Source organism: Phyllostomus discolor, chromosome 7 (genome assembly GCF_004126475.2).
Source record: "Phyllostomus discolor isolate MPI-MPIP mPhyDis1 chromosome 7, mPhyDis1.pri.v3, whole genome shotgun sequence".
In the NCBI taxonomy this organism is placed as follows: Eukaryota; Metazoa; Chordata; class Mammalia; order Chiroptera; family Phyllostomidae; genus Phyllostomus; species Phyllostomus discolor.
In genome coordinates, this window is record NC_040909.2 from 5,117,640 (window position 1) to 5,144,981 (window position 27,342).

Genomic DNA, 27,342 nt, shown 5'->3' on the forward strand with positions numbered 1-27,342 from the left:
ATTTTCAAATGGAATGTTTTTGGTTCCTTGATGTTAGTGGTGGTAGATTCTTCTACTCCTTTGGGTCTTCGGTAGACTCATGTTAAGTCAAATAGGGAAGCCCCTGGGGGCATGTTTGCCAAGGGAGCAGAGCAGATGGTGAGTAACTCCCTCCTGGCTGGCACTTCCTTTTTATGATGCACTTTGAAATGCCACCTGTTCTGAAATATCTCCTCTCTCCCTGATGGGGGTAAGGGTGGGGAAGAGGTTGGGCCCCTCTGCAGCAATTTCTCTGTCACAGAAAGCCTTAAAGTAGAAGCCAGACAGTGTTTGTTAAAACGGCCAGCTGGTGATATTAGCCTCACCAGGCACAAAGCAGAGTATAACTGGGTGAAATGTGAAGGACAGAGGGCAGGTTGTTGCAACAGCTGCCCATTAGAAGCAATAGTAGCACCATTTCTGCTGTTATATCATACCACCTCTACCCACAGTTCTTTCCAGGCTGGAACCCCCTGTGCCCTTTGTCGCCTCTTCAGGGTTCATTTTCATCTCTTATCCCCATGTAACTCAATGTTTGATGGCTAGGGATTTTTACCCCCCACCCCCACCCCTTCAGATATGGAAATCAAGACTCAGGAAGGGTGAACTGCTCTGCCAAGGTCATCAGCAAGTTGGTAGCAGAGTGGGGGTAATAGAGTGGTGTCTGGATACCCAGAGGCCTGCAGAAAGGCTTGTGATGCTGTCCAAGACTGACCTGGGGCTACCTGACTCAAGCTCCAAGAGGCCTGTCTGTAAAATGCAGGGCCAAAGCCCAGGCAACGGGCCTGTGAGTCAGGCCAGGGGTGACATACAGACTCCCCATAGCCACTGGCAGGGCCTCACAACCAGGTGGTCCCACTGGGCTCCCTTTTCTGCTTTCTCTCTGCTCTGGGCAGCATGCAGGCCTGTGGCTGTCCAGCCGGGCCTGGGAGCTGGCTGTCTCATCTTACTCTGAGGGTAGTCTGTGGACACAGGTAAGGAGCCTTATTCCCTTCGGGTCCAAGGATGCCTTTGAATGCCACGTTTGCTAGCTGGCTGGCTGACCAAGCTGCTGGCTGACCAAGCTGCTGTGCATATGAGCACAAGCCAGGCAAGCCAGCCTGCTTCTAGCAGAGTCTGATGGGTGTTGCTTAGAGCAACTGGCAGGACCCACCACACCCAGCTCATCAACCCTCCAGTAGCTAGTCTCCCTCTACTCTGTCTTGTAATTGAGGCCAGAGTCCTAACTGTACAGGTGCCTGTCCCCCTTTCAAATATATAAAACCTGACAAACAGGCAAACCAGGGAGTGGAGTTGTGATTTTGCCCTTCCAAAGGGTTGGTTGTAGGACCATTCGAAGTGGGGGCAGATCCTCAGGTGTGGCAGCAACGGGAGTCACACCCAGGTTTCCTGGGTGTGGGCTGACTCCCGGAAAACTTGGAAAGGTTGGTCTACCCAACAGCAGAGGAGAGTTGAGAAACCATGCCCCTCCAGCCCTCACTGCCTGTCCTTAGTGAAGTCTTTGTATTCTGAGATCAGAAGCACAGCTTTGAAGCAAAGAATCCTAATTCTGAGACTGTGAGGTCAGGAGAGCAGTTTAATTGGCCCTGCTTGCTGTGTGGGAATCATTCATTCATTCATTCCTTCATCCAGTAAACCTTCTCTGAGGGTGTCCAGCAAGCAACAAGTTGGACACAGCCCCTCCCCTCACAAAATTGGTGGTCTGAAACTCCTTCCAGGGGTCAATGAACTTGACTAAGGAGACACTGCTCTTTGGAATCACAGGCCTGCCTGGCCTAGAGCTTGGGTGGCTTTTGCACCCACAGCACTGATCTTCTGGCTGTGTGCCAAGCGAATATGAGAGGTCCTAGTGAGGATTTTAATCGATACTGGGTAATTACCAGGCGGAGCTTAACCGACCTGGATCAAATGCCTTTCAGGTTCCCTAGACTACATACAGCTAGTCTCTTTCTGGTGGGACCCAGCAAAAAGAGGGAGGGCTCTGTCCTATGTCCACTGGGCCTTTGGTCGGTGCCTGGGCTGTGGCATGGACATCCAGGACGATCTTCACCTTTTCCTATTCACTTCCAATGTGGTGTGGGTAAAGGGGGACAACTTGGGAAATAGACTGGCCCTTCCAGTTTGCTTGTGTCCCTTCCCCAGGGACAAAGGATATCACTGCCTTGTGGTCTGCTCAACGTCACCAAGCACAGAACTCAGGGTGGAGTGTGGGGAGAAAGGCGCATACAGACTCAGTCCTGGGACCCCTGGTGGGAGCACTCAAGGAAAAGAACAGGCACAGAGGTCATTCCTGCAATGGCTTTATTCTCGTTTCTCAAGGTACACATTTGGCCTTTCAGGCTGTGTGCCTGTGGCTCCCAAATTACTGTGTCATTGGAACTCCTACTATACACAAAGGCTTCCCTGTTTGACATCTCACAGACCTGCCTGAGCGTCCTGTGGTCATTCCACCATTCCACCTGCTGGCCAGGGTGGGCCTGACTCCACCAGGCCTTCGCTCGCACTGTGCACTATGCTCAGATGGCCTTCCTGCAGATCCGAAGTTGGATCCTGTCCAGGATTGGAAGTCAACTTGAATGTCACCCCTTAAAAGGTCCACTAGCTCTCCAACGTGTCCCATAGGCTGTATCCCTGGCGTCTAGCAAATGCTGGCAAACAGGAGGCTCTGGGCGCATGTTGAAAGAATAAATGAAAGGCCTTTAAGACTAGGTCAAAGGCGCTAACGACTCTGCTCAGTGGCTGAAGCCTGGACTGGCCAGGGCGCGCTGCCCCGCGGCGCACGCGCACTGAAGGCCGGCCCTCGGCGGGCGGCGGGGGCGCGCACGCCCGTAGCCGCGTGCGTCACAACCCCGGCTCCTGCCCCGCCCGTCCCGCCTGCCCGCTGGTCGGTCCGCGCGGCGGCGGCGGCGGCTGCCCGGTGACAGCAGCGGCGGCACCAGGCTGGCAGTACAAGCGGCGTAGGGTCGTGCGGCCCAGAAACGGGTAGCCGGCCAAAGGGTGGCACGGCGGGGGGCGAGGAAGGCCCGACCGTGGTCGCGCGTGAGGAGACCTCGCGGGCCGCGGGCGTGAGGCCGGCGTGAGGGAGCGCGGAGGCAGTGGCCGCCGGCGGCCGGGACCCGCCTGCCCTCGCGGCCGCAGCCGGCATGAGCCACATCCGGATCCCGCCGGGGCTCACGGAGCTGCTGCAGGGCTACACCGTGCAGGTGCTACGGCAACGGCCGTCCGACCTCATCGACTTCGCGGTAGACTACTTCACCCGCCTGCGCGAGGCCCGCGCCCTAACCTCCAGCCCGCCCGCCACCCCTCCTTCCTTCTCCCAGGACCTAGAGCTCGGCCCCGGCCTTGCGGTCGCGAAACCGGAGAGTGAGACGGACGAGGACGAGGACTTGGACGGTAGGCGGCGGGGCTGGGCGGAGGTTCGGGTGGGGGGCGGGGATGGAAGGAGCCGGGCAGGCGGGCTCCGGAGGGCTGGAAGGGCCTGCGGGGGGACCATGCCGACCACCCTGGTCGGGACCGTGGGGCTCTGGAGCGGAGTCTGTCGGGGCTCCCCGAGCCGCCGGCGGAGCCCAGCCTGCGCCTCTTCCACATTGAGTTCCGCGGTGCCCCAGCCCCGGCGCGCGCGGAGCGAGTTGTCAGATTCCGCCTCCAAGGAAACGTGCGCGCTTTCGGCCCGCGTGGTGGCGCGGAACCCGCATCCGCATCCGCATCCGCCCGGCCGGAGGAGCCCTCGCCTCTGCAGGAGGAGACCCCTCGCCCGGTTTCGCTCCCAAGACGAGAACACATGCATCCATTGACTCCTGTTTAATAACCGGGAGTGGGACTGAGCTTGGGAATCATTTTGTGAAAAGTTACTGGGAAAAACTTGAAGTATAGACAAAGTGGGGAGAAAAGAGGAAACCTCCAGATGCCATCACCCACATTCAGCAGTTTACATGTTTGCAAAAAAATGTTCCCTCCCTCCCTCTCTTCCTTCTTCCCTTCCTTCCTTCCTCTCTTTCTCTCTTTCTCTTTTATTTTTACCTTTCTGAAGTATTTTTAAAGGAAATCCCAGTCAGGTCATTTCACAGCTGCATACTTGAGTATGCATTTCTTAAAATATGAAGCCTGGGAATACAGATAAAGATTTTTTAAAGTTTTTTAAAATTAATTAATTAATTAATTAATTTTTAGACAGAGGGGAAGGAGGAAAGAGAGGAAGAGAAACCTCAATGTGTGGTTGCCTCTCTCATGCCCCCCACTGGAGACCTGGCCTGCAACCCAGGCAAGTGCCCTGACTGGGAAGCAAACTGACGACCCTTTGGTTCGGAGGCCGGTGCTCAACCACTAACCACACCAGCCAAGGTTTAATTTGTTTTTAGAGAGAGGGAGAGAAACATTGGCCTGCAGTCCACATCTGTGCCCTGATATAGAATTGAACCCGAATCCTTTGGATTTACAGGCAGGCACTCAATCCACTGAGCCATACCAGGCAGGGCCGTATATATTTTTAATGTGGCTAAAATGACTGATTCAGACTTGGGGAGGGTAAACACTGTGTTCAGCACATTGAGTGCAGGAGAGAAGATGAGTAACACTTTCTACAGCAGATTTAAGCAAGGTTGTCAAAAACCACTTCCAACATAGGCTTTGTCAGTTTAACAATGGCATTATCATACTTTTAAACAGCCAGAGTTTAACAAAACAATGAAAACATTTGAGAGGCAGAATTAGAGACTTAGTGCTGTTAGATTATGCTGAAAAAAGAAAAAAGAAAACTATTTCTGAGTCAAAGTCACATTAAGTCATGCTGGCAAGGAGTTTGGTTGGTCATTGCTGTTGTAAACTTCAGTGTTCTGGACAGCTTCCCTAAGCTTATTCATGCTAAAGAGTGAAATTACTCTTCTATGTTTCTTGTAACTTATTTATTGCACATTAAATTATGGGTTTTTGCCTTAACCCTGGAAATAAGGAATTGTCGTTTCCCAAATCTCTGCCACAGATTTACTTTATGGTCTAAGACAAATTGTTAAACCTGTTTTCTTTCAGACTTACTTATCTTTAAAATGGTGAGAGTGGCAACAGTATCCCAGGAATGTATTTCTAAAGCTTTATTTCAGGATAGACTCCTACGTTTGTGTCACTGTCATATCTACAAATCACAAAGCTGTAATCTGCTTTGCAGCCGATTTTTTTTCTCGTCTCTTGTTTTTATTCCTTTTTCTTTAAAAATATTTTATTTATTTGTTAGAGAGAGGAAGAGTGGGAGAAAGAGAGGGAGAGAAACATCAATGTGCCCATTGCCTCTTATGTGCCCCACACTGGGGACCTGGCCCACAACCCAGGCATGTGCCCTGACTGGGAATCAAACTAGTGACCCTTTGGTTCACAGGCCTGCACTCAGTCCACTGAGCCACACCTGCCAGGGCTAAATTTATTTTTCAATTAGAGTTAATGTGCAATATTATATTAGTTTTAGGGCTACAACATAGCGATTAGACATTTATGTACTTTACAAAGTGATGGCCCTGGTAGGTCTAGTACTGATGTGACGCCACACATAGTTATTACAATATTGACTGTATTCCCTGCGCTGCACTTGACATCCTCATGACTATTTTTTCTTCTATAACTAATTTTATAATGAGCAGTCTATACTTAATCCCTTTCATGTCTTTTCTCCCATCTCCCAAACCCTCTCCCATCTGGTCACCACCAATTATGACAGTTTTTATTTACATGAGACAATGTTTTAGAAACCAGTCCCAGATGAGTAAAATGGAGTTTATACGTTTTGTGTTATGCCTTTATTCTTTGTTATTTTTATATCTTTTGCAGAATTGAGTTGACCCCTGTTTTGTTCTTTATTTTGTCTCCAGTGCTTAGCATTTAGCCTGACCCATAGTAGATACTTAAAAAATCTCTTGTTGATTAGAGAGTCGTGCGAAGGTTTGTGGGTTTAATGCCTAGTCAGGGCACATACAAGAATGAGCCAATGAATGCATAAATAAGTGGAACAACAAATCGATGTTTCCATCTCTCTCTCTCTCTCTCTCTCTGTCACCCCCCTTTTCTTTCTAAAGTCAATATTTTTTTTATTAAAAAAAAAGATTTTAAAAAATCCCTTGTTGAGTAAAGGGGTGAATGAATGGCCAAAGAACTGATTTTGGAGGCTGCTATCACAGAGTACATTGGGAGTACAGAGATGGGAGCTAAGCAAGGGATTGGTTGGTCAGTGGTGTGGGAAGTAATGGAGAGGTCAAGTCCAGTAAGGCCATTGTTGAAGTGATTGGACACAGTGGTAATTCCCAAAGATAGAGGCTCCACTGGGGTTGTGGTAGAAGAGGTTTGTTGGCTGCAGGAGATTCAGACAAGGAATGGGGAGAACATTTTGAAGAAGTGAAGAATGGACTTGGTGGTAGCTTAAAGGAGAGGTACTAATTAGGGGATTTTTGTGTTTTTTTAAAGATAAGAGTCACCCTTAGTATGTTCACGTGCCTAGGTAATGGAGCCAGAGGTGGCAGCTTATGAAGCATGGTCCTAGAATGGGTGTGTGGATTAGAACAGAGGGGAAAAGTGTTATTTAATTTAAAGGGTAATTTGAGTCCTGGCTGGTGTGGCTCAGTAGACTGAGTGCCAACCAGCAAACCGAAGGGTTGCTGGTTCAATTCCTAGTCAGTGCATGTGCCTGGGTTGCAGGCTGGATTCCCAGTTGGGAGCATGCAGGAAGCAACTGGTTGATATATCTCTAACACACTGATATTTCCCTTCCTCTCTTTCTCTCTCCCACCCCCTCTCTCTAAAATTCAATAAATAAAACGTTTTAAAAAATTATTTTAGAAAAAGAGTAATTTGAGATTTTACTTCTTTATGCCCTTAATTCCAAGTTTTGTCTTTTACCTACTTGATTCTGATAAATGTGAATATTTAAGCTAAAGGAAAATTAGCTCTTTAAAGTTGGTTATTGATTTTTCTGGCTTATCTGTTGCTCATTTGCATGCAATGGATGTATGAAAGAGAGGCAAATGCATTTTTAAAGGGCTTATACGTTAGACCTTTTTGGGGGGGTTCTTTATAAAATGGATCAACTACTCCATACAAAACGTTTTATCTAGAAATGAAGGAAAGGGCAGCTTATTGGATCCTCTTTCAAGTCTCAAAACCCTTCAGTATCTGATGAGAGATGATGTACTATTTTGGATGATTTTATTTTTGGCATTTTTCATTTGTTCTTATTAACTTCTTATTACTTTCTTGGAAAAATGAAAGCAATTAAAAGGTCATTATCATGATAAATACACTAGAAGCTATTGTAATAATTGCTAACTTTAATTGTGGTTTCTGGAGATAGCCAGATAATTACAATCAGTAGTTAATTGATATAATTATCCTTGGATTGGTTTTTTGATGGAGATACTTCATTGAGAATGCAGATTTCCTACTTTTTCTTCAGCTCTGCTTCTGATACTTACTGTTAAAATATTTTCAATTTTGGCCCTGGCTGGTGTGGTTCAGTGGACTGAGTGCAGGCCTGCGAACCAAAGGTCCACTAGTTCAATACCCAGTCAGAGCACATGCCTGGGCTGTCGACCAGGTCCTGGGGAGGGAGCATGTGGAGGCAACCACACATTGATGTGTCTCTCCCTCTCTTTCTCCCTCCCTTCTCCTCTCTCTAAAAATGAATAAATAAAATATTTTCAATTTTGTGAAAAGGAATGATGTCCTCAGTGATCTGCTCACAAATTGTTCTTATTATAGAAAAGGGCACGACAGTCCCCAGTTAGAAAAGTGAGTTACGCAGTACTATGAATCACACACTGCTTCTCCCGTGCCTACGTTTTTCTCTTTGAGAGAGGTAATCATCTTAAGTCCTGTTTTTGTCATATCGTGGTTAACACTTCTGTGACTTCAGTGAGGCTGCTGGGGCCTGTCCTCCCTGGGTGGACTTGTCATCTTCCTGGGTGTGAGAGGGTGGAGCTGCTGCTCTTCAGCGAGACCTGTCTCCACTTAATGCAGCTAAAAAAACCTCACATGCCCTCCCTCTTCCGTCCCTTCCTTCCTGCCTTTACTGCTGGGTGGCAGTAAAACTTACAGCCCTTCAGCCCTTTCTGAAAGTGGCTATGAGAATGGTCTGTGGGAAAGACCTTCCCAATACCTGAGAAAAGGTGGGCTTCCTAAGGAAATCATGATTATTAAAAATGAATTAGAGGACACTTATTCACAACACAGAAGATTCCCTCTAGCATTAATACAAACACTAAGCTTTGCTAATGCACCATCAGTAACCTCTAGGCAGCTTTTGAAATGTTCTCACTTGAAAGACCAAATGCAGTTGTAGCCGTCAGCATGTAATATTTGGGCAAGGACAGGTTGGGCATATTTGCCCATTCTGGAAAGTATATGAGGAGCTCGTTTTCACTGTCTTTGGCACAGAATAGCCTTAGTTTACAGTTCTGTGGAAGAATGAGAGATTATTTCAAGATTAAATGTTTACTCAGTAATAATGGATCAAGAATTCCTATTCAAATAAAAAGCAACTTGAAGGAAAATACTAGGGAAAATATTTTGCTCATTGAGTTCTTTTGTTACAATTTTAGATGATGTGGTTCCAGAAATGAAAATAGGCATTGGCACAGCTACTTTTTTTCTCTCTTAAAACATGTGGTCTGCTAGGACTATTTTTGTATATTTTCACAATATGTTTTCCTTGTTTAATTTTTCCTGCTTAGAGTAAAATTTAGTGTATGGCTCTTTGGAATTAAAAGAAAAAGGAGGGCTCAGAGACTGGTAACTAAAACTTTTAGCTTATACTGTTTCTTTTGCATTTGAGGTTCCATTTAAGTGGATCTAAAAATAGATGGCTTAAGTTTTTCTCAGTCCAGGCCCGATATCTGCCTGGAATTTGTCAGCAACAGTTTGAAGATATGAAGATATGATACCCACAAGACATTATGTATGAAGACAATGACTAATAATGTAGAAATTTGGATAAAGATTTTTTGGATTAACCAATGGCTGGAGAATTACTATTCAGTTTGCAGTGTTATCATTAAGCACCTTTTTTTAAGGCATTCAATATTTTAAAAAAAGATTTTTATCCTCACTTGAGGACATTTTTTTCATTGCTTTTGGCGGGGGGGCGGGGGGGGGGACATCAATGCAAGAGAGAAGCATCAATTGGTTGCCTCCTGTATGTTCCTGGACTGGGGATCAGACCAAGGATCATTCTCACCCAGGTCAGGGGTCGACCCACAACCTAGGCATGTACGCTGACCAGGAATCAAACCTGCAACCCTTCCATTATAGGACAATGTTCTAACCAACTGAACCACACTGACCAGGGCCCAATTTCTTCTTTTTAAGATTTTCTTTACCCAGCTCTGGCTGGTATGACTCAGTGGATTGAATGCTGGCCTATGAACCAAAGGGTTGCTGGTTTGATTCCCAGTCAGGGCACATGCCTGGGTTGCAGGCCAGGTCCCCAGTGGGGGATGCTTAAGATGGAGCCACACACTGATGTGTCTCACCTCTTTCTTCCTCCCCTCCCCTCTCTCTAAAACTGGATAAATAAAATATATTTTTTAAAGATTTCATTTATTTGTCCTGGCTGGTGTAGCTCAGTGGATTGTGGGCTGCGAACCAGGCATCGCAGGTTCGATTCCCAGTCAGGGCACATGCCTAGATTGCAGGCCATGACCCCCAGCAACCACACATTGATGCACATTTCTGTCTGTCTCTCTCTCTCCCCCCCTTCTGTCTCTAAAAAATTAATTAATTAAATTTTAAAAAAGATTTCATTTATTTGTTTTCAGAGAGAGGGGAAGGGAGGGAGAAAGAGAAGGAGAGAAACATCGATGTGAGAAATGTCGATTAGTTGCTAATTGCACGTGCCCTGACTGTACCAAACCTGCACCTCAGGCATGTGCTGGACTGGGAATCAAACCGGTGACCTTTCACTCTTAGCACCCAAACCAACTGAGCCACACCAGTCATGGCCTGGGCCCAATATTTCTTTTAAAAAGTAAAATTATGATTAGAGGGGGATTTTCTTCTTACTATAAATAGATGTATCATTTTATCATGTTCTTGATGGCTCTTTTGGGAAAGATTATTGAGGTTTTTTGTTTGGTGGCTCCACGATCATTAGGAGGGCGGATGATCTGTCTTGCCATTACCAGCCCAAGTGTCCAGTGCTCAACTAATGGGTTGGTTTCTTAACTCACAAAAGGTAAGTCCCATCTGGTTGGTGACGCTTCAGGGTTTTTTTCTAGGGATCATTAGATAATTCTCAGATTATGGTTGCTTTTAACGCACACCAAATTTTTAAAATGTTGTTAATCTAGTATATCAATAGTATCTAAAATGCTAATAACCCTGGTGTGGCTCAGTGGATTGAGCACCGGCCTGTGCTAAAGGTTGCTGGTTCGATTCCCTGTCAGGGCACATGCCTGGGTTGCGGGTTCAGTCCCTGGCAATTGGAGGTGTGTGAGAGGCAACCAATCAGTATGTCTCTCCCTCTTATTCTCCCTCCCTTCCTCTCTCCTTAAAAATAAGTAAATAAAAATCTAAAATAAAATAAGATGCTAATAAGTAAGAATGGGATATAGCACTCCTAAAATGAGTGGGCATCAGTGGTCTTGGGTATTTTTTTTGAATGTTTCTCTTCATTTTGTAAATTGGCTAGGGAGTTTTAACAGTTTGTTTTTGTTGCACAATAAAGAATGTGTCTGGCCTGTGTCCCAGAATCCTGGCAGTAAGCTTCTAAAACTCTTAGAATTTCCCAAATGTAGGAGTGTTTTTGGAGCCTCCTGGATCACACCTGATTTTTGTTAATGAGAAGATTCAAGGTGAGGCCTGGTCGCCAGAAGACCAGCCAGGTGGCGGGTTGGGGCTTTTGGTCCAGTCTGTCCTCCGGAGAAGGAGCAGGACTGGAGCTCGAGTTTAATCATGCGGCCCGCGATTCAGTCATCCACGTCGGGGGGATGAGACCCCAGTAAAAAAACTGAACACTGGAGCCTGGTGGAGCTGGAGCGTCATGGTCAGCAAACACATTTATTATCTGCTGGGAGAGGGACGCGCCCCATTTCCATGAGGAGCAGGCATATCCAGGACTGTTCCAGACTGCGCCTTATGCGCTTCTGCGTTTGACTGGTCCTGCTTTGCACCCTTTATAATAAAACTGTAATTGTAAGTATACTGCTTTCCAGAGTTCTGTGAGTTGTTCCGGCAAATCTAACCTGAAGAGTTGTGGGAACATCTGAATTTGGAGCCAGTTGGTTAGAAATGTGGGTGGCCTGAGAACCCCCAAAGTGCAGCTCACTCTGAAGTAAGGTCGGTCTCATTGAGACCATGTCTACTTTGTGTGGTAAGCATCGGAACTGTATTGACAAACACCAGCTAGTGTCAAATAGTTTTATATTCCTATTATATTTTGACTCAAATTGGCCCCAGATGTGAATTGATGAGAGGATATACACCAGAAAAGGGACATGACTTTGTCGCTTTCCAGACTGAGTAATAATAGGAAATCATTTATTCAGTCTGTTTATATTCAGTGTCTGTGTGTGCTGAGGCCTATACTAAAAAAAAAATGGCAGGCAAGTCCCCATTCATATTCCTTAAGAGCTTTTAGCGTGGTGTAGTAGGCACATGGAATTTTTGTGTGCTCTGATAGGGAAGGAGTGCCCAGCCTTTGGAATGGAGCTACCTTCTGTGAGTCTTGGGTATTGGGGCTGGATTGGTGATGGGTCTGTTAGGCAGTGGGTACTTCAGAAGCAGAGAGATGTCAAACCTGCAAGTGTTACAGGGGCAGGGCGTTGTGGGTGGCAACGGTTGTTTCAGAATAAGTGACTGTGTTTATTAGCTGGATGTATGTGTTAGGGCAATGCTTTGCAAAAAGTGGGTAAAGGAACCACCAGTATCAGAATTACCCTGTCCATTGGCTCACCACTCTCCTCCCAGAAATGCTGGTTTTCTTTTCTATTTTTTATGATAGAAAATGTTAATTATTGACAATAGTAAGAATAGTGTAATACACCCCCATCTACTTAGTACTCAACTTCATTAACTCAAGGCCAGTGATAGAATGGGAATGGGATCTAATTTATAGTTTGCTAATTTCCCTTGGGGAATATTTACCCACCCACACATTTACCATGCCAATTTCAAACTGCCAACACAATTTCACTGATCTCATGGGAGCTGGCCCCTGCTCATGAATCATTCCCACTCAAACTAAGCTCTTCTTCCAGATTGTTAACCATAAGTGGTTAAGATTATGCCTGTAAGGACTACTTTTAAAAATATACCACAGTACTTATCTTACCCCTGCTGGGCTCCGTGCTTGTTGGATCGAAGAAGTAAACATTGTGGAGGGACACTGACCTGTTTGGAGCAAAATGTGGAACATACACAATAATGAAAGAGTACCATCCAATTAAGATGGCAGTGTAGGCAGACATGGCTCACCTCTTGGCACAACCACGTCAAAATTGCAACTAAAATATAGAACAACCTTCATTCAGAACCTTCAGAAATCAAGTTGAATGGAAGTCTGACAACTATGGAATTAGAGAAACCATATCCATCCAGACTGGTAGTGGGGTGCAGATGCGGAAGGGGCTGTTCCCTCATCCATGTATGGTGGATAAAAATTTGAAAGGGATATCTCAGGAGTGAGGAGTCCCAGACCCACACCAGGCCCCCCAGTCCAGGGTTCCAGTACCTGGAAGATCAGTCCCCACAACTGTTGGCTGCAAAAACCAGCAGGGATTGAGTTGGTGAAAGAAACTACTGGAGCCCCAAGCAGTTCCTCTTAAAGAACCTACACATGGACTCAACTACTCAGACTCATTCCCTCTGAGCTCCAGCACCAGAGTAACAGCTTGAAAGGCACTTGTGGCATATAGGGAGAAGCTGAAGTGTCTAGTAGCATCAAGGTAAACAGATGCCATTGCCCCTTTCCTAAACCCTACCCTCACAGAGCCAGCAAGCTGATACTATATCTGAGACTCCATCAACCTGGCTAACACTATTAAACCCTCCTTGGAGATCCTCAGAGACTCTACCCTACCCAGTGTATGGACCTGCCCAAGCTGCTTTTCCATATGAATGGCTGGTCTTGACTCAGGCTTCACAACTTCCTGAGTCCTCTCAAACAAGCAACAGCCATCATTGAGCCCCAGGCCCAGCACTAGCAGCAGCCAGCCTAGATTCACAGCTTGGCTTTGCCTGGTAGTCTCCAAGCCTAGCTCAAGTAGCAGCCATCTCATACTGCTTTATAGCTCAGTCAGGGTGTCCCTGGGCAAAACACAAGTGGGGGCTGACCTTGGCCTACACCACCAAGGAAAACTCAGGGCCAGCACACCCAGTAGACAGCAACAGATCATGTTGAAACACCACCACCCTGCCCCTACACAGCTGATCCTCCACAGAGGGTGGACAGTGGTGGGAAGTGGTCACAGCCAATCCTTGCAGCTGACTAGCTGCGTAAATACTTCCCATTGATCTGCCAACAACAACCAAGGCTCAACTACAAGAGGAGGGTGTACTCAGCCCACACAGAAGGCGAGCCTCAAGTACCCAGCTTAGGTGATAGGGGAGGTTGTGCCTGCCACCAGACCCTGTGGGACACCTACTATATTAGGCCACACTACCAAGACACAGACGGAGTCAGAGCAGCTCTACCTAGTACATAGAAACAAACACAGGGAGGCTGCCAAAATGAGACAGAGAAACATGGCCCAAACAAAAGAACAGATCAAAACTCCAGAGGGGTGGGAGGGGGGCTGGATTGGGAGTAAAAAGGAGAAAACTGTATTTGAACAATGATTTTTAAAAAAAAGAAGAAGAAGAAAACTAAAAAAAAAAAAAAAAAAAAAAAACTCCAGAAAAACAGCTAAATGAAATGGAGATAAGCAATGTATCAGATGCAGAGTTCAAAACATTGGTTATAAGGATGCTCAGTGAACTTAGTGAGGACCTCAACAGCATAAAAAAAGATCCAGTCAGAAGCAAAGGATTACACTAATTGAAATAAAGAACAATTTTCCCTGGCTGGTGTGGCTCAGTGAATTGAGTGCCAGCCTGTAAACCAAAGGGTCACCAGTTCAATTTCCAGTCTAGGCCACGTGCATGGGTTTTGGCTGGGTCCCCAGGAGGGGGTGCATGAAAGGCAACCACACATTGATATTTCCTCCCTTTCTTTCTCCCTCCCTTTCCCTCTCTAAATATAAATAAATAAAATCTTTTTTAAAAATTTAGAGGGAAACAACAGAAGAGTGGATGAAGCTGAGCATCAAATCAATGATTTGGAACATAAGGAAGCAAAAAACAACCAATCAAAACAATGAGAAGGAAAAAAGAACACCCCGCTCCCCCAAAATGAGGATAGTATAAGTAGCATCTGGGACAACTTCCAAAGATCCAACATTTGCATCACAGGGGTGCCAGAAGGAGAAGAGAAAGAGCAAGAAATTGGAAATCAATTTGAAAAAAAAATGAAAGAAAACATTCATAATTTGGTGAAGGAAATAAACATGCAAGTCCAGGAAGCACAGAGAGCCCCAAACAAGATAGATGCAAAGAGGCCCACTCCAAGATACAGCATAATTAGAATGCCAAAGATTAAAGATAAAAAAGGAATCTTAAAAGCAGCAAGATAAAAGAAGTTTGTTACCTACAGGAGAGTTCCCATAAAACTGAGCTGATTTCTGAAAAGAAACTGCAGGCTAGAAGGGATTGACAAGAAATATTCAGTCATGAGAAGCGGGGACCTACAGCCAAGATAGTTCTACCTAGCAAAGCTATCATTTAGAATTGAAGGACAGATAAAGTGATTCAGACTTTGGCCCTCGGGGTCCATGTGTTGTGGCTGCGATGAGCAAATTCACACGGACTTCAGAAGTTCTGTGGAGAAAAAGGGATGGCATGGCTGATCTCTAAGTGAGAGAGAGGGCCCCGGCCCCTGCCTGGACAAGCTTTTACTGCTTTTCTGGGTACATTACTTTGTGGGTGGTCCTCATTTACTGTGCACAGGTTCACTTTAGGTGGTTACCTTTTACAGATAACAAAGGAAAGAATGTTGCTAATTCAAAGGATATTTGCAAATGCAAGGGGAAAGGTGGTTGAACTGGTTACACTCCATACTTGGGAGGTTTAGCACAGATTTTAGGAAGTTACTTCAAAGATATGCAGTGAACATTTGCTGCCTCAATTCAGGGTGAGGGAGTTTTAGCAAAAAGCAAGCCTCAAGGCAGCCTAAGTACAGTGCAAGCCTGATTCCCCACGGAGAAACCAGTGCATGGGCTTGGTTCCTGTGTGCCAACTCGCTCCCCACCTATTTTCCAGATCACGGAAAGGTTCCCTATAATAAAGAGCTTTCCAGACTAAGAAAAAGACTAAAGGATTTCGCCATCACCAAACCATTATTATATGAAATGTTAAAGGTACTTATGTAAGAAAAAGAAGATCAAATATACAGTCAATAAAATAGCAACAAATACTTACCTGTCAACAATTGAATCTGAAAGACAAACGAAGCAAACAAGAAGAACAGAGGCAGAATAATGGATATAGAGAGCGTTTTGTTGGCCAGATGGGGGGGTGGTATGGGTGAATGGGTGAAGAGGTGAAGGAATTAAGAAGTACCAATAGGTAGTTACAGAATAGCCGTGGGGACATAAAGTATAATATAGGAAATGGAGAAGCCAAAGAACTTACACTCATGACCCGTGGACATGAACAATGGTGGGGGATTGCCTGAGGGAGTGGGGTTGCTGGGTGGAGGGGGGCAAAGGGAGGAAAATCAGGACAACTGTAATAGCATAACCAATAAAATATAATTTTAAAAATATAACCACAAATTTTTTATTACATTTAAGATAATTAACCATAATTCCTTAATCACATATTCAGTCTGTGTTCAAATTTCTCCGTACATCTTCAAATAAGATCCATAGGTTATATTTGGCTGCTGTATCTCTTAAGTCTCTTTTGACCTACAGGATCTTTCTCAGCATGTCTCTCCTTTTTTTTCCCTTTGAAGTCTACTTATGGAAGAAAATTTCTATAGATTTTTTTCACAATCTGGAGCTTGCTGATTGCATCCCATGGTGTTTGTATCAAAGTTCCTCTGTCTTGTGTTTTTCCTCTAAATTCTAATTAGTGCTATAGCAATAATTCTCCAAGTGAGGTTCCAAGATCAAAACCATCAGCATCAACATGGGAAGTTTGATAGAAATACAAATTCTTGCTTGGCCTCATTACAGGCCCGTTGCATCAGAGACTCAAGATGGTTTTCTGCCCTGGCTGGTGTAGCTCAGTGGATAGAGTGTGGGCTGCGAACCAGGCATCACAGGTTCGATTCCCAGTCAGGGCACATGCCTAGGTTGCAGGCCATGGCCCCCAGCAACCACACACTGATGTTTCTCTCTGTCTCTCTCTCCCTTCCATCTCTAAAAATAATAAATAAATAAAATCTTTAAAAAAAGATGGTTTTCTCCAATATGTTTTAAGTAGTTCTTCACATGATTCTGATACACTCTAAAGTTTGGGAACCATTGTTAGACAGCCTTAGTCAAATTCAGGTTTGTCTCCCCTTCTTCCCCCCACCAACTATTTTGTAGCTGTTGATGTGTTTCCCTTAGAAGGCACGTGAAGCTGATCAGTCTCATTTATGAGGCTGGTGATCATGTCAATAATGCCTAGACTATGGGCATTGTTATGCATAAGATGGAATACTTCTGTAAAAGAATTCCACTCCATTAACTCTTAGGTTACCTGTAGTATAGTTTGTTTGGGAAAAGCAGGGTAAATGCTTGAGTCTTTTCCTTTAATTAACCGGAATTCAAAATAATAAGTTGGTTCTCTAGCATGCTGTGAAGATGACCAATTGAAAGGTTTTCTTAGGCTCCGCTGAGGAATAGATGCCAATCAGCCACAAAGTTAGGGCTTTATTGGGGTTTGCGCACCCAGGTGAGGTTCCCCAGTCCGCACGGTGGGGCCGAGGAAGTCTCGCCCAAGCAGGGAATACGGCGGGGTTTTCTTTGGGTTGGCTCTCTCCGTGGGAGCTGGGGATTGGTCCCCTTTGTATAAAGCGGCAATGTATCATTGGTGGTTCTCCTCCGGCTCAGGTTGCTATGCGGATATCCGCTTCGGCAAAGCGGTTTTGGCTCCCTGGTTTGACGTCAGCCGTCTTTCCAGGTTGTAGTTCAACCGCCATTTTGTCCTACCCCGCCCATCCTGACACTAATGAAGTCTGAAAAAATATCAGTATAAACTCAAGGATCTAACTTTATCTGATTTTTAAAAAAGATTTTATTTATTTATTTTTAGAGAGAGGGGAAGGAGGGAGAAAGAGAAGGAGAGAAATGTCAATGTGTGGTTGCTTCTCGTGCGCCCTGTACTGAGGCCTGCAACCCAGTCATGTACCCTGACTGGGAATTGAACTGGGGACCCTTTGGTTCACGGCGCATGTTTGGCCTACTGAGTTACACCAGCCAGGGCTCTGATGTTTTAATCTATTGCCATTTTGTTCTTATTTGATGCTCATGTTATCCCATCTGCGTAGTGGGAACCTCTTCCTGTTTCCACCTAACTCCCTTGAGATGTGACCCATGTTTCTTTTGTGTGTCCTTGATTTCTGGTAGATTTTCCAGTACGTACTGTTACATCTTTAGTTCTAGACTAGTTACTGGGGATTAGTAATTTCTTCAAGGAATCCTATTTCCCTTTAGGCAAAAATAGTAGGGACCACGATCTAGATGGTAGGGATGCTCATTGGTACTGCGGTTAGTCATATTTTCCACTTAAGTTCAAGACTATAGTGTTTTTACTCAACTTAATGTATATTCCTTCTCTAATGCCAGAAAATCCAAGTATTTAACAACAAAATTACTCTCTTCTCTGACCAGCATGGCTCAGTTGGCTGAGAGTCATCCTGCAGAGCGAGTGGTCGCCAGTTTGATTCCCAGTCAGGGCGCATGCTTGGGTTGGAGGGTGTCCCTGATTTCGGGGTGGCGGGGAGGCCACTGATCAGTTTTTCTCGCACATCAATGTTTCTCTCCCTCTCTCCCTCCTTTCCCCTCTCCCTAAAAATTAATAAATAAAATCTTTTTTAAAAAGTTGTTGTCTTCATCTCACAGCACACACAGTCTCAGAATCCTAAGACTAACAGTATGATTTCTGAAAACTAAGATTATCTTGAGTTCTTGTTATCTTTAGGATATATATACCCCACTAAGATGTCCAGTCAAGTCACTTGAAATAGTTCTCTGTGTGCTTTTGCTCCCAATTTAATATATTGAATACAGTTAATTTTGCTTTATATTTTGGGGATTGCTTTTTCAAATTTAATTGTATAATTTTGTAAAATATTTATATGGTTCCAAAGTCCAGTGTATAACAGAAGGTATATTTAGAGAAGTCTGATTTCTACCATTGTAGCCTTCTTCCCTTTGCTAGTTTTGAGTTTATTTTGCTCTTTTTCCTACTTCCTTAAGTTGTACAATTAGGTTATTAATTTGAGATCTTAAATGTAGACATTTACAGCTATAAATTCCCTCTTAGCACTACTTTCAGGGCATTCCATAAATTTTGGTATATTGTGCTTTTGTTTTCATTTGTCTCAAGGTATTTTCTAATTGCCCTTCTGATTTATACCTGTACATTTACATTAATATCATTGTGGTTGATTGTTGGTAGTGATGTTTTAAAATGATTTTTTCAGCATTTTTAGATACCGTATAGCAAGAGAATATACCTTGCATTATAGTTTTTAAATTTGTGACTATGTTTTTTTCCCCTAGAAATTCAAGTTGTTGTTGTTGATTTCACATCTCCCTGGTTGTTTTTGGTTGTATCTTAGCCTTCTTATGCTTTTGACTCCTTTTATGCCTTTAATTGTTATAAACATACTTTTTATTTTGTAATAGTTCTATAATCTTGATATCTGACCCTTTGTGAGGTATCCTCTGATATCTATCACTCATGCTCAATTGTGTCAGTATGTGTTTTATAATTTTAGGTTGTATAGTAGCGTTTAATGGGGCTTTAATTATGGAAATCCATGAGACCTGCCTGCGTTGAGGGCTTAAGTCGGTGTACCCTTCATACATCTACCAGAGTGACAGGCATTGGTATTTCACATGATCAAAGGAATCTCTCCCATACCCATCTAGCTAGAATGACCCATCATTTGGTATCAAGATGCTTAATTCTATTGCCAAAGATCTTTGCAAAAAGGGAGGATAAAAATGGGGTCACATGACATTATGATGACTAAATATTGTTTCTTCTTTCTTTTGCAGTTCCAATTCCTAGCAGATATGACCGGAGAGTATCAGGTATGTGTTCTCTTTCAAAACATACTGCTAAAATGCTATTTTAAGATAGGATTACCTTAAATAAAAACAAACTGATCTTTTAAATAAAAAGTTAGCATTCAGATGATTAAAATGACTTGATTCCTTCATTCTGTTTCACTTTAAGTTCTGAGTATATGTGTATATAGTTTTGTGTTGCTGTAATTAGTTAATTATTATGTCATTAATACTTTCCCATGTTTATAATTGTGGCTTCAGAAAAACTACATTTAATACTACTATTTATGGTTTTTTAGATTATGCTGCCATTAACTTCTTGCATACAGTTTTGAGCCACTTAAATTACTTCCTCAGTTACGGTGTTGGGAGTGGCATTCCCCAGTCAGTGACTAAGCATTGCGTTGGCTTTTCCTGTGCGTTGCTTTAACAGGCTGCAGGGAGAAAGACATCCCGCAAAGGTCTCTTTTCCAAAACCGTCTCACTAACACGCATGGTGCCCACTCCTTTAAAGATTCTATATATTTACAGGCTACTTCTTTAGTTTAGATGTGAAAGAGTACCTCAGATTGTTTTTATTTGGCATTCCATTGATAATTAATAAAAATAAGTGTTTTCCAAACAAAGGGAAGTCTACTTTTATTATTTTGTATGGAACTAGTTTAGTAATACTTGACCCTTTTATCTCTTGTAGTCTAGATTATTTTTGTAAGTTTGAGTAAATTTCTGTCATGATTTTTAACCATTTGAAATTTTAATGCAAAGTTTTCCATATTGGTTGTGCTATTTATTTTAATTTTGCTATTTTTTTATTTACTCAAAATTTCCATTATGTAACTAGTACTTTATATACTGCCTGGCACATAGAAGGCACTCAGTAAATAGTTATTGAATATATACATCCTCTCCTTTTTTTTCAAGATCGCTGCTAAGTTGAGGAGGTCCTCCTTTTTTCATAGAGCTGATGAGTATATTTTCTAAAAGTTTTTCATGTAATTAAAATGTTAGACTTTTAGATACATCCAGAATTTGGTCATTTGTTTATAAAGAAAACACTTTTATTAGCAAGTTGTAATAACGTCTAGAGTTAATTTTGTTTTATACAGTTGGAGTGTTAATGTGTTTCAGGATTGCTATGCAAGCTGTATGTGTCACATTCTTTCATTTCACCTTGTTCTGAGAATGTTTCTTGCCCCTACATTTACCTTTTTTGTCCCTCAGTCCTTTTATTTAAGAAAATCTTATCATTCGGAAAGCCTTTTATGTAGACTGACCAGTTAACATTTTGCCACATTCCCTCTTTCTGTCATGTGCGTATGTAACGCTGTACACCAAAGTCCGCTGAAAGGAGATTGAAGGGTGTGTTCTTATGTACAGACAGTGGTTTACAGAGAGGGAGTAGAGTAGAGATTAAGGCGGGCGCAAAGGCTGGTGAGTGATCTTCTCCTGTTCGTGTTCATCCCTGCCCCCCCAAAAGATTAATAATATTCCTTGACAGCTGCAGGACCGACCTGGGCAGTGGAGAGTACAGTGGCGTCTCCAGAGGCGCAGGTGGCGGTAGTTCAGGAATTGCTGCTTGGGCTGTCAGTGATTCAGCCCGTGAACGGTTGAAAACTCAGACAAGTACATGTTATTTGTCCCCCTTAAATTGTACAGTCTGTTTCTCTTTGTGTTCAGTCGTAGAATTCCTCCATCTGTGTCAATTCAATTTTGATTTTTCAATATGTAAAATATTTAATATGACTTAAATGTTAAAACTGTATAAAAGAATTTTCTCAGAGGAATTTTATTCCTTTCCCTATACCTTCTTTTTGCTTCTGCCTACCCTTTGTTTCTGAGTAATTATATTAATTTCTGAGTAATATAATTATCTTACTCAGAAAGTAATACAATTGTTTATCCCTTTTTTTCCTTTTGGAAAAATAAATAGGTAAAAAAATTGTATATATATTGAAATATTTATGTTTACTCCCTCCCTCCCCCATTTTTAGCTCTCCTACTTTCCCATGGAAGTCCTTTCCTACTGGAGGGATGGCATATTACATGTGCTTTTCACCTTGCTCTTTTTCCTCCGACCTCACTCTCTGTTAGCCTGTGGAGATCTTCCTCATTTTTCTTAGCTGTGTTATTCAAATGGACACTTAATATCATTTATGATATTTTTGCTATCATAAACAATTGCTCAGTGAATATTTTTTAAATCTTTAAATTACAACAAAGGCAAGTTGTACAGGAAACTGGCATACACACAGGTTACCTACAAAGAAAATCAAGATGGTTTTAGATATATGTAATGTACCTAGAACAGAGTGTGACACGAAGTATTTATTTTGTCAGAAATTCATTCTTATTTTTAAGTCATTCATGTACATACTGATGGTAAGTTATTTTAATTGATCCCATTCATAATTGCGCCATATCCATATGAATATGTTGCATATATTGTACTTTGTGGTTTCCCGCCCCTGCTGCATAGCTCAGCAGAGCTAGCACCTCGTGCTTGTCCTTGGCACTACAGTAGGGTTTAGCAGATGGTGTACATGGTGGGTCAAAAGTGTGTTTCCACTCCTTGGCTGGTGGGGCTCCGTGGGTTGATCACCACACTGCGAATGAGGGCATCACCAGTTTGATTCCCAGGCAGGGCATGAAGCTGGCTGGCCGGCAAGGGCCAGGTCCCCACCCCACTGGGGAGTGTGTGAGGGGCAATCTCTCACACACTGATGTCTTTCTCTCTCTCTTTCTCCCTCCCTTCTCCTCTCTCGAAAAAATAAAAATAAAAATCTGTTTAGAAAATATATATTTACAGTTGTATGTGAAACATAGTTTATTCTTATATTATTTATTAATTATTGTATTATTTTACATATGAATGACTGTAAACCCCTTTTGACCCATCCTGTATTTTGTCATCTCTCTCCTGTTTGGAATTACAAATTAGGGATTACAAATCCCTAGAGACCTGGCTTTTCAGCACCTAACAGAATGCCTGACGTTAGTAGGTATTTCATATACTTGTTAATTGAAAAAAAGGATTTAAAAAATCATTACAGCTTTAGCAAAGAGTGAATAAAAGGAAATTGTGTTCACTTCCTATTTTCCTAGTTAAAAGCACACATCTGTTTCATTGATTTTTCTCTTTATTTTTTCTCTCCAAATTTAGTTTGTGCTGAGGCCTATAACCCTGATGAGGAAGAGGAAGATACTGATCCGAGGGTAAGAACTACAGCAAAGGGTACTGGGTAGAATTGTTTTATAACCCACTTACTCCCCTACTCCTCTACATACCAAATCAAATCATGCTGGTAATTAAATACAAATTAAAATCTCAAGAAGATGCCATTTTTTTAATCTAGCAGATTGACAAATATTAAGAATTATACACCTGAAACTAATACAAAATAACATTGAATGTAAACTGAAGTTGAAAAATAAGCCCTGGCTGGTGTGGCTCAGTGGACTGAGTACTGGCCTGTGAACCAGAGGGTCGCTGGTTCAATTCCCACTCCAGGCACATGCCTGGGTTGAGGGCCAGGTCGCCAGTGGGGGGGATGGGTGTGCAAGAGGCAACCAGTCAATATTTCTCTTACACATCAGTGGTTCTCTCCCTCTATTCTCCATCCCTCCCCTAAAAATAAATAAATAAAATCTTTAAAAAAATAAAAATAGCCCTGACTGGTGTAGCTCAGTGAATTGAGTGCAGGCCGTAAACCAAAGGGTTGCCAGTTCAATTTCCAGTCAGGGCACGTGCGTGGGTTGCAGGCCAAGTCCCCAGTAGGGGGCACTTGAGAGGCAACCACACATTGATATTTCTCTCCCTCTCTCCTTTTCTTCCCCTCTCTCTAAAAATAAATAAATAAAATCTTTTTAAAAAGTCTATTTATAAAAAATATATATATATAAAAACATTTTTAAAAAGAAGAATGAAAGCAAGGCTAATTGAGTTACTGGAAAGAAGGGGTGCCTAGCTATACCTATCAAAGCCTTCAGCTTAGTCAGGACAGCTGGCCCAGCAGTTCCCTGAAGGAGAATTCATTCATTAACGATTGGGTCTATTTGTACAATTATTTCTGGAAGGCTGTATCTCAGAGGTTAACAGTGGTTGTGGCCGGACTGTGGTTGACTTTTGGGAGCTTTTTAAAAAACTTGAGTTTTAAAATTCTTACAGAGTTAACAAATTACTTCTATAAAAGCAAATGTGAAGCATCATTTTTAAAAGATTGATGTTATAAAAGAAACTTTGATGATCTTTCAAGTATGCCTTAAAATGAATAGCCTATTAGAGATTTCTGAAGTATTCTAATAATAAAATGCAGCCATTGTGTGAATATAATAGACATGTAGGTTTTTAAAAATATTTTTGTTCTGGATATTGTAAAATTCCTGATGACTTTTCAAAGTTAAATTGATTTTTTTACTAACTTTATTCAAAATACTTCACACTTTTGATATGTTATTTCTGGTTAGATTACATGATGTACCTTTCTTTTAGGATGAAGACAATACTTAGGAACGAGCTTGATGGGCCTCTCAATTATAAACACCAGCAGTACTAGCAAAAATTGTTTTTTGTTCAATAAATGTCGAATACAATAATAGTAATAGTTTTGAGCATCTACTAAATGTCAGGTACTGTTTTAAACACTGCATATATTAACGTATTTAATCTTTATGACAACTCTAATTTTATTTATTTTTAATACTTTTTAAAAAGATTTTTATCTATTTATTTTTAGACAGAGGGAAAGAGGGAGAAAAACATCATCAATTAGTTGCCTCCGCACACCCCCAACTGGGGGCCTGGTCCACAGTCCAGACATGTGCCCTGACCAGGAATTGAACCAGCAACTTTTAGGTTTGCAGGCTGGTGCTTAGTCCACTGAGCCACACCAGCCAGGGCACATCTCTAATTTTATAGATGCTACCACTACTTATTACTATTGCTAATAATAATGATTACTGTTATTTGTTGATGTTTGAGTTCTAGCTTATATAGCCATTATTTACTTTCCATGTTTGCTTGGATTTCAACAGACAACTCAAACTTAACATGAATTCCTGATTATGTCTCCTTTTAAACATTCTTTTCACCATAGTCTTCTCCAGCTCAATTCATGGCAGTACCATCCTTCCAGTTGTTCAGGCCAAAAACTTTAGGGTCACCCTCTGTTCCTGTCACTTTTCCATACCCATATTTAAGTGTTTAGCAGTTTCGTTGGGCTCAGTCTTTAAAACAGCCGAAAGTCCACTACTTCTCAGCACCTCCACTGCTACCACCATGTTCCTGGTGATCATCATCTGGCAGTGGGATAATGACAGTAGCGTCCTGCCTCTCACCCTTTCTTCCCAAGGCTGTCCTCTACTCAGCAGCTAGTGTGAGCCTTTGAAAACATTAGATCTCTTCCTTTCCTCAGTCACAATCCTTAAACTGCCCCCATGTCACTGGAGAAAAGCTCCAGTTCTGTGACCTACAGTGCCCTCTGCACTTGGGCATCACCCACACCCAGCCCCCCAACCTGCTCTCTTCCCAGCCTTTCCCCCTCACTCTGCATTAGTCACATCTGTCTCCTGGCTGTTTCTCAAACGTGCTGTCTACCTACCATAAGGCCTTGGGTTTACTTGCTGTTCCCTTAGCTGGAAGTGCTCTTCCCGCAGAGATGGCCAACATGACTTCCTCCCTCGGGTCGTCCTCACTTCCTTGAGGTCTTTACACAAATGTCACCTTCTCAGTGAGGCCACATCTGGACACACACACACACACACACACCCTTCCCTAACTTACTTTCCTGCTGAGCCCTGTAACTCTTCAACATATTTTTATGTATTTACTGAATACAAGAGCAGGTGTGTTTTGTCTGTAAGTTCACTACTGTGTCCCCAGAGGTAGGACAGTGCCTGGCACCTGGCAGATACCTGGATTTGTTGAGTGAACAGACCTAGAGCCCGCTGCTTTACGAATGAGGACTCTGAGGCTTCCGGCGGGGGCGGGCAGCTGACTTGCCAGCAGCCACACAGTCGGGGCTTTTCAGGCCCCAGGGTGGGTGCCGCTCATCCCCGTGATATTACCCTTCACAATCAGGGCACTGCTTGGAATTTATATGCATTTGAAATTATAGTAAACACACTCTTAATTTTTCCCACTTTTTAGGAGAGGGAAGTATACCAATTTGTAAGTAAAGTAAGATTTTAAAATGGAATAAATTTTCTTGGTTTTATTTGTATTGGCAGGTGATTCACCCTAAAACTGATGAACAGAGATGCAGACTTCAGGAAGCTTGCAAAGATATTCTCCTTTTCAAAAATCTTGATCAGGTAACATTGATTTTGAAAATATTTTTGTCCCTTTATTTTGCTTCTGTAACTTGTTTCCTGAGCCTACACAGCCCAGCTGGCTCACTTCTCTCTATGTAATTTTCTAGCTAAATTGTCTCTTATAATTTGAAAAAATAAAATAGCCTTATCTTTTAGCTTTTTTCCTTTGTCATTTCAACAGTTTTAGTGTCTTAACCACAGCTATGTGAGGCACAAAACTGTAAACTCGTCTTATTACAGATGTTTGCGTTGTGTTGTGAGCTGTTCAGGTGACTTCAGCTTTCATAGAGCAGCTTTGACACTTCCTCCAGACGGTACCATTTGAGGGCCGTGCGGTTTGGTCACATAAAAAGAGAATGCTCAGGTTTGCGTGACCCTGGCTTAATTAAAGGGTCTGAATTCATGCTGCAGAATAATTTCTCCAGAGATGCCCGTGCGGAGTTCTCTTCATCTGTATCTGGAAGTGTGTGACTGCTTCTCAGACCTTAGGTGCGGGGCACCTCCTGGGATTACTTCCCATGGAGAGCCTCAGGCAGGGGGCCACACGAGTGTTGTGTGTACAGGGCCCAGTGGGGGGTCTCTGTGTGCGCTTGCTTTCCCTCCCTCCGCGGAGACAGAGAGCAGGGGCCTCCTCCTGAAGACAAACAGTCTTCAACTCTCCTCTGTCTTCTTCACTTTGAGGGGCCGTGTGCTGAAGCCATGAATGGCTGAGATGCTGGACCTTCGGGGAACCCCCAAATGTACAGAGATAGGAAGGCTGGGATTAGAATTCTACTACTACCCAGCTCCTGCAGATAAGTCTTCTGGAGATATTCCCACAAGCCCTCCCTGGGAATCTGGCTGGCCATACATGAATCTGTGATATATCAGTCAAGCAGACCAGCCATCTCTGGGAAACCAATCTGTTTGCTAGCTCTGTGGTTTTAGGAATGCCCAGAACATTAATCAGAGTTTTATTGGACTCAGGCTAAACAAAAGAAAACAAAACAAGGACTGTGAGCTCCGGGAAAGGCTGGCTGTGAGAAATGCTGGTCTGTCAGCTCCTTTCTCTAGATGGCCCATCTGTATCAGCGGAAGGGGGAGTTGCTTCTTGATCTACTGTGAACAAAACCCCTTGTGAACTTAATACCATTAGATGTTCTACGGGAAGTTGCTGTAGCAATTTAATAGTTTTGTTAGTTTTGGAGAATACCATTTTAGCTTCAAAAGGATAACTAAATTTTCAGATTTACCGGTAATTATATTTTTCTAACATTTTATCATGAAAATATTCAAATACAACAAAGTTCAAAGAATTTTATGGAACAAGCATTTATTCACTACTTTGATTCACATTTACTATGCTTGCTGTGTTATATACCATCTATATATCCATTTCTCAGCAAAGGGATTGGCAAACTTTTTCTTAAAGAACCACATAGTAAATATTCCACCACAGTTACTCAACTACTTGGTTATTATAGCAGGAAAGCAGCCATAGGCAATACATAAATGAAACGGTGTGGCTGTGCTCCAGTAAAACATTATTTAGAAAAATAGGCAGCTGTTTGTTGGCTCCTGTAGTAACCCGTCCTGTTTTAGGTGGTGCATTTCACAGTTAATTGCAGGTGTCGGTATTCTTCCCCTTAAACTCTTTGGCATGCGTGCCATGAACTAGAGCTTAGTACTTGCTTATAATTTTTTCATGTTTTAAGTATGCATTCACGGAAGTTTGACCATA

At 42.9% G+C, this 27,342-nt stretch overlaps 1 protein-coding gene across 2 annotated transcripts in view; it reads left to right on the plus strand.

Moving 5' to 3' along the window:
* The first annotated feature begins 2,870 nt into the window (after positions 1-2,870).
* The window catches only part of PRKAR2A (protein kinase cAMP-dependent type II regulatory subunit alpha), a 46,731-nt gene continuing 22,259 nt past the window's right edge, over positions 2,871-27,342 (plus strand). Inside the window, exons 1-5 of one of the 2 annotated variants that reach the window (XM_036030356.1) lie at positions 2,871-3,062; positions 3,100-3,411; positions 19,302-19,337; positions 22,474-22,526; positions 25,539-25,622. In XM_036030356.1, coding sequence (XP_035886249.1) covers positions 3,162-3,411; positions 19,302-19,337; positions 22,474-22,526; positions 25,539-25,622 — 423 coding nt within the window. In that variant the 5' untranslated portion in view covers positions 2,871-3,062; positions 3,100-3,161. Of the gene's footprint in view, positions 3,412-19,301; positions 19,338-22,473; positions 22,527-25,538; positions 25,623-27,342 lie in introns of both variants that reach the window. The other variant, XM_028518423.2, reaches the window with a different exon arrangement.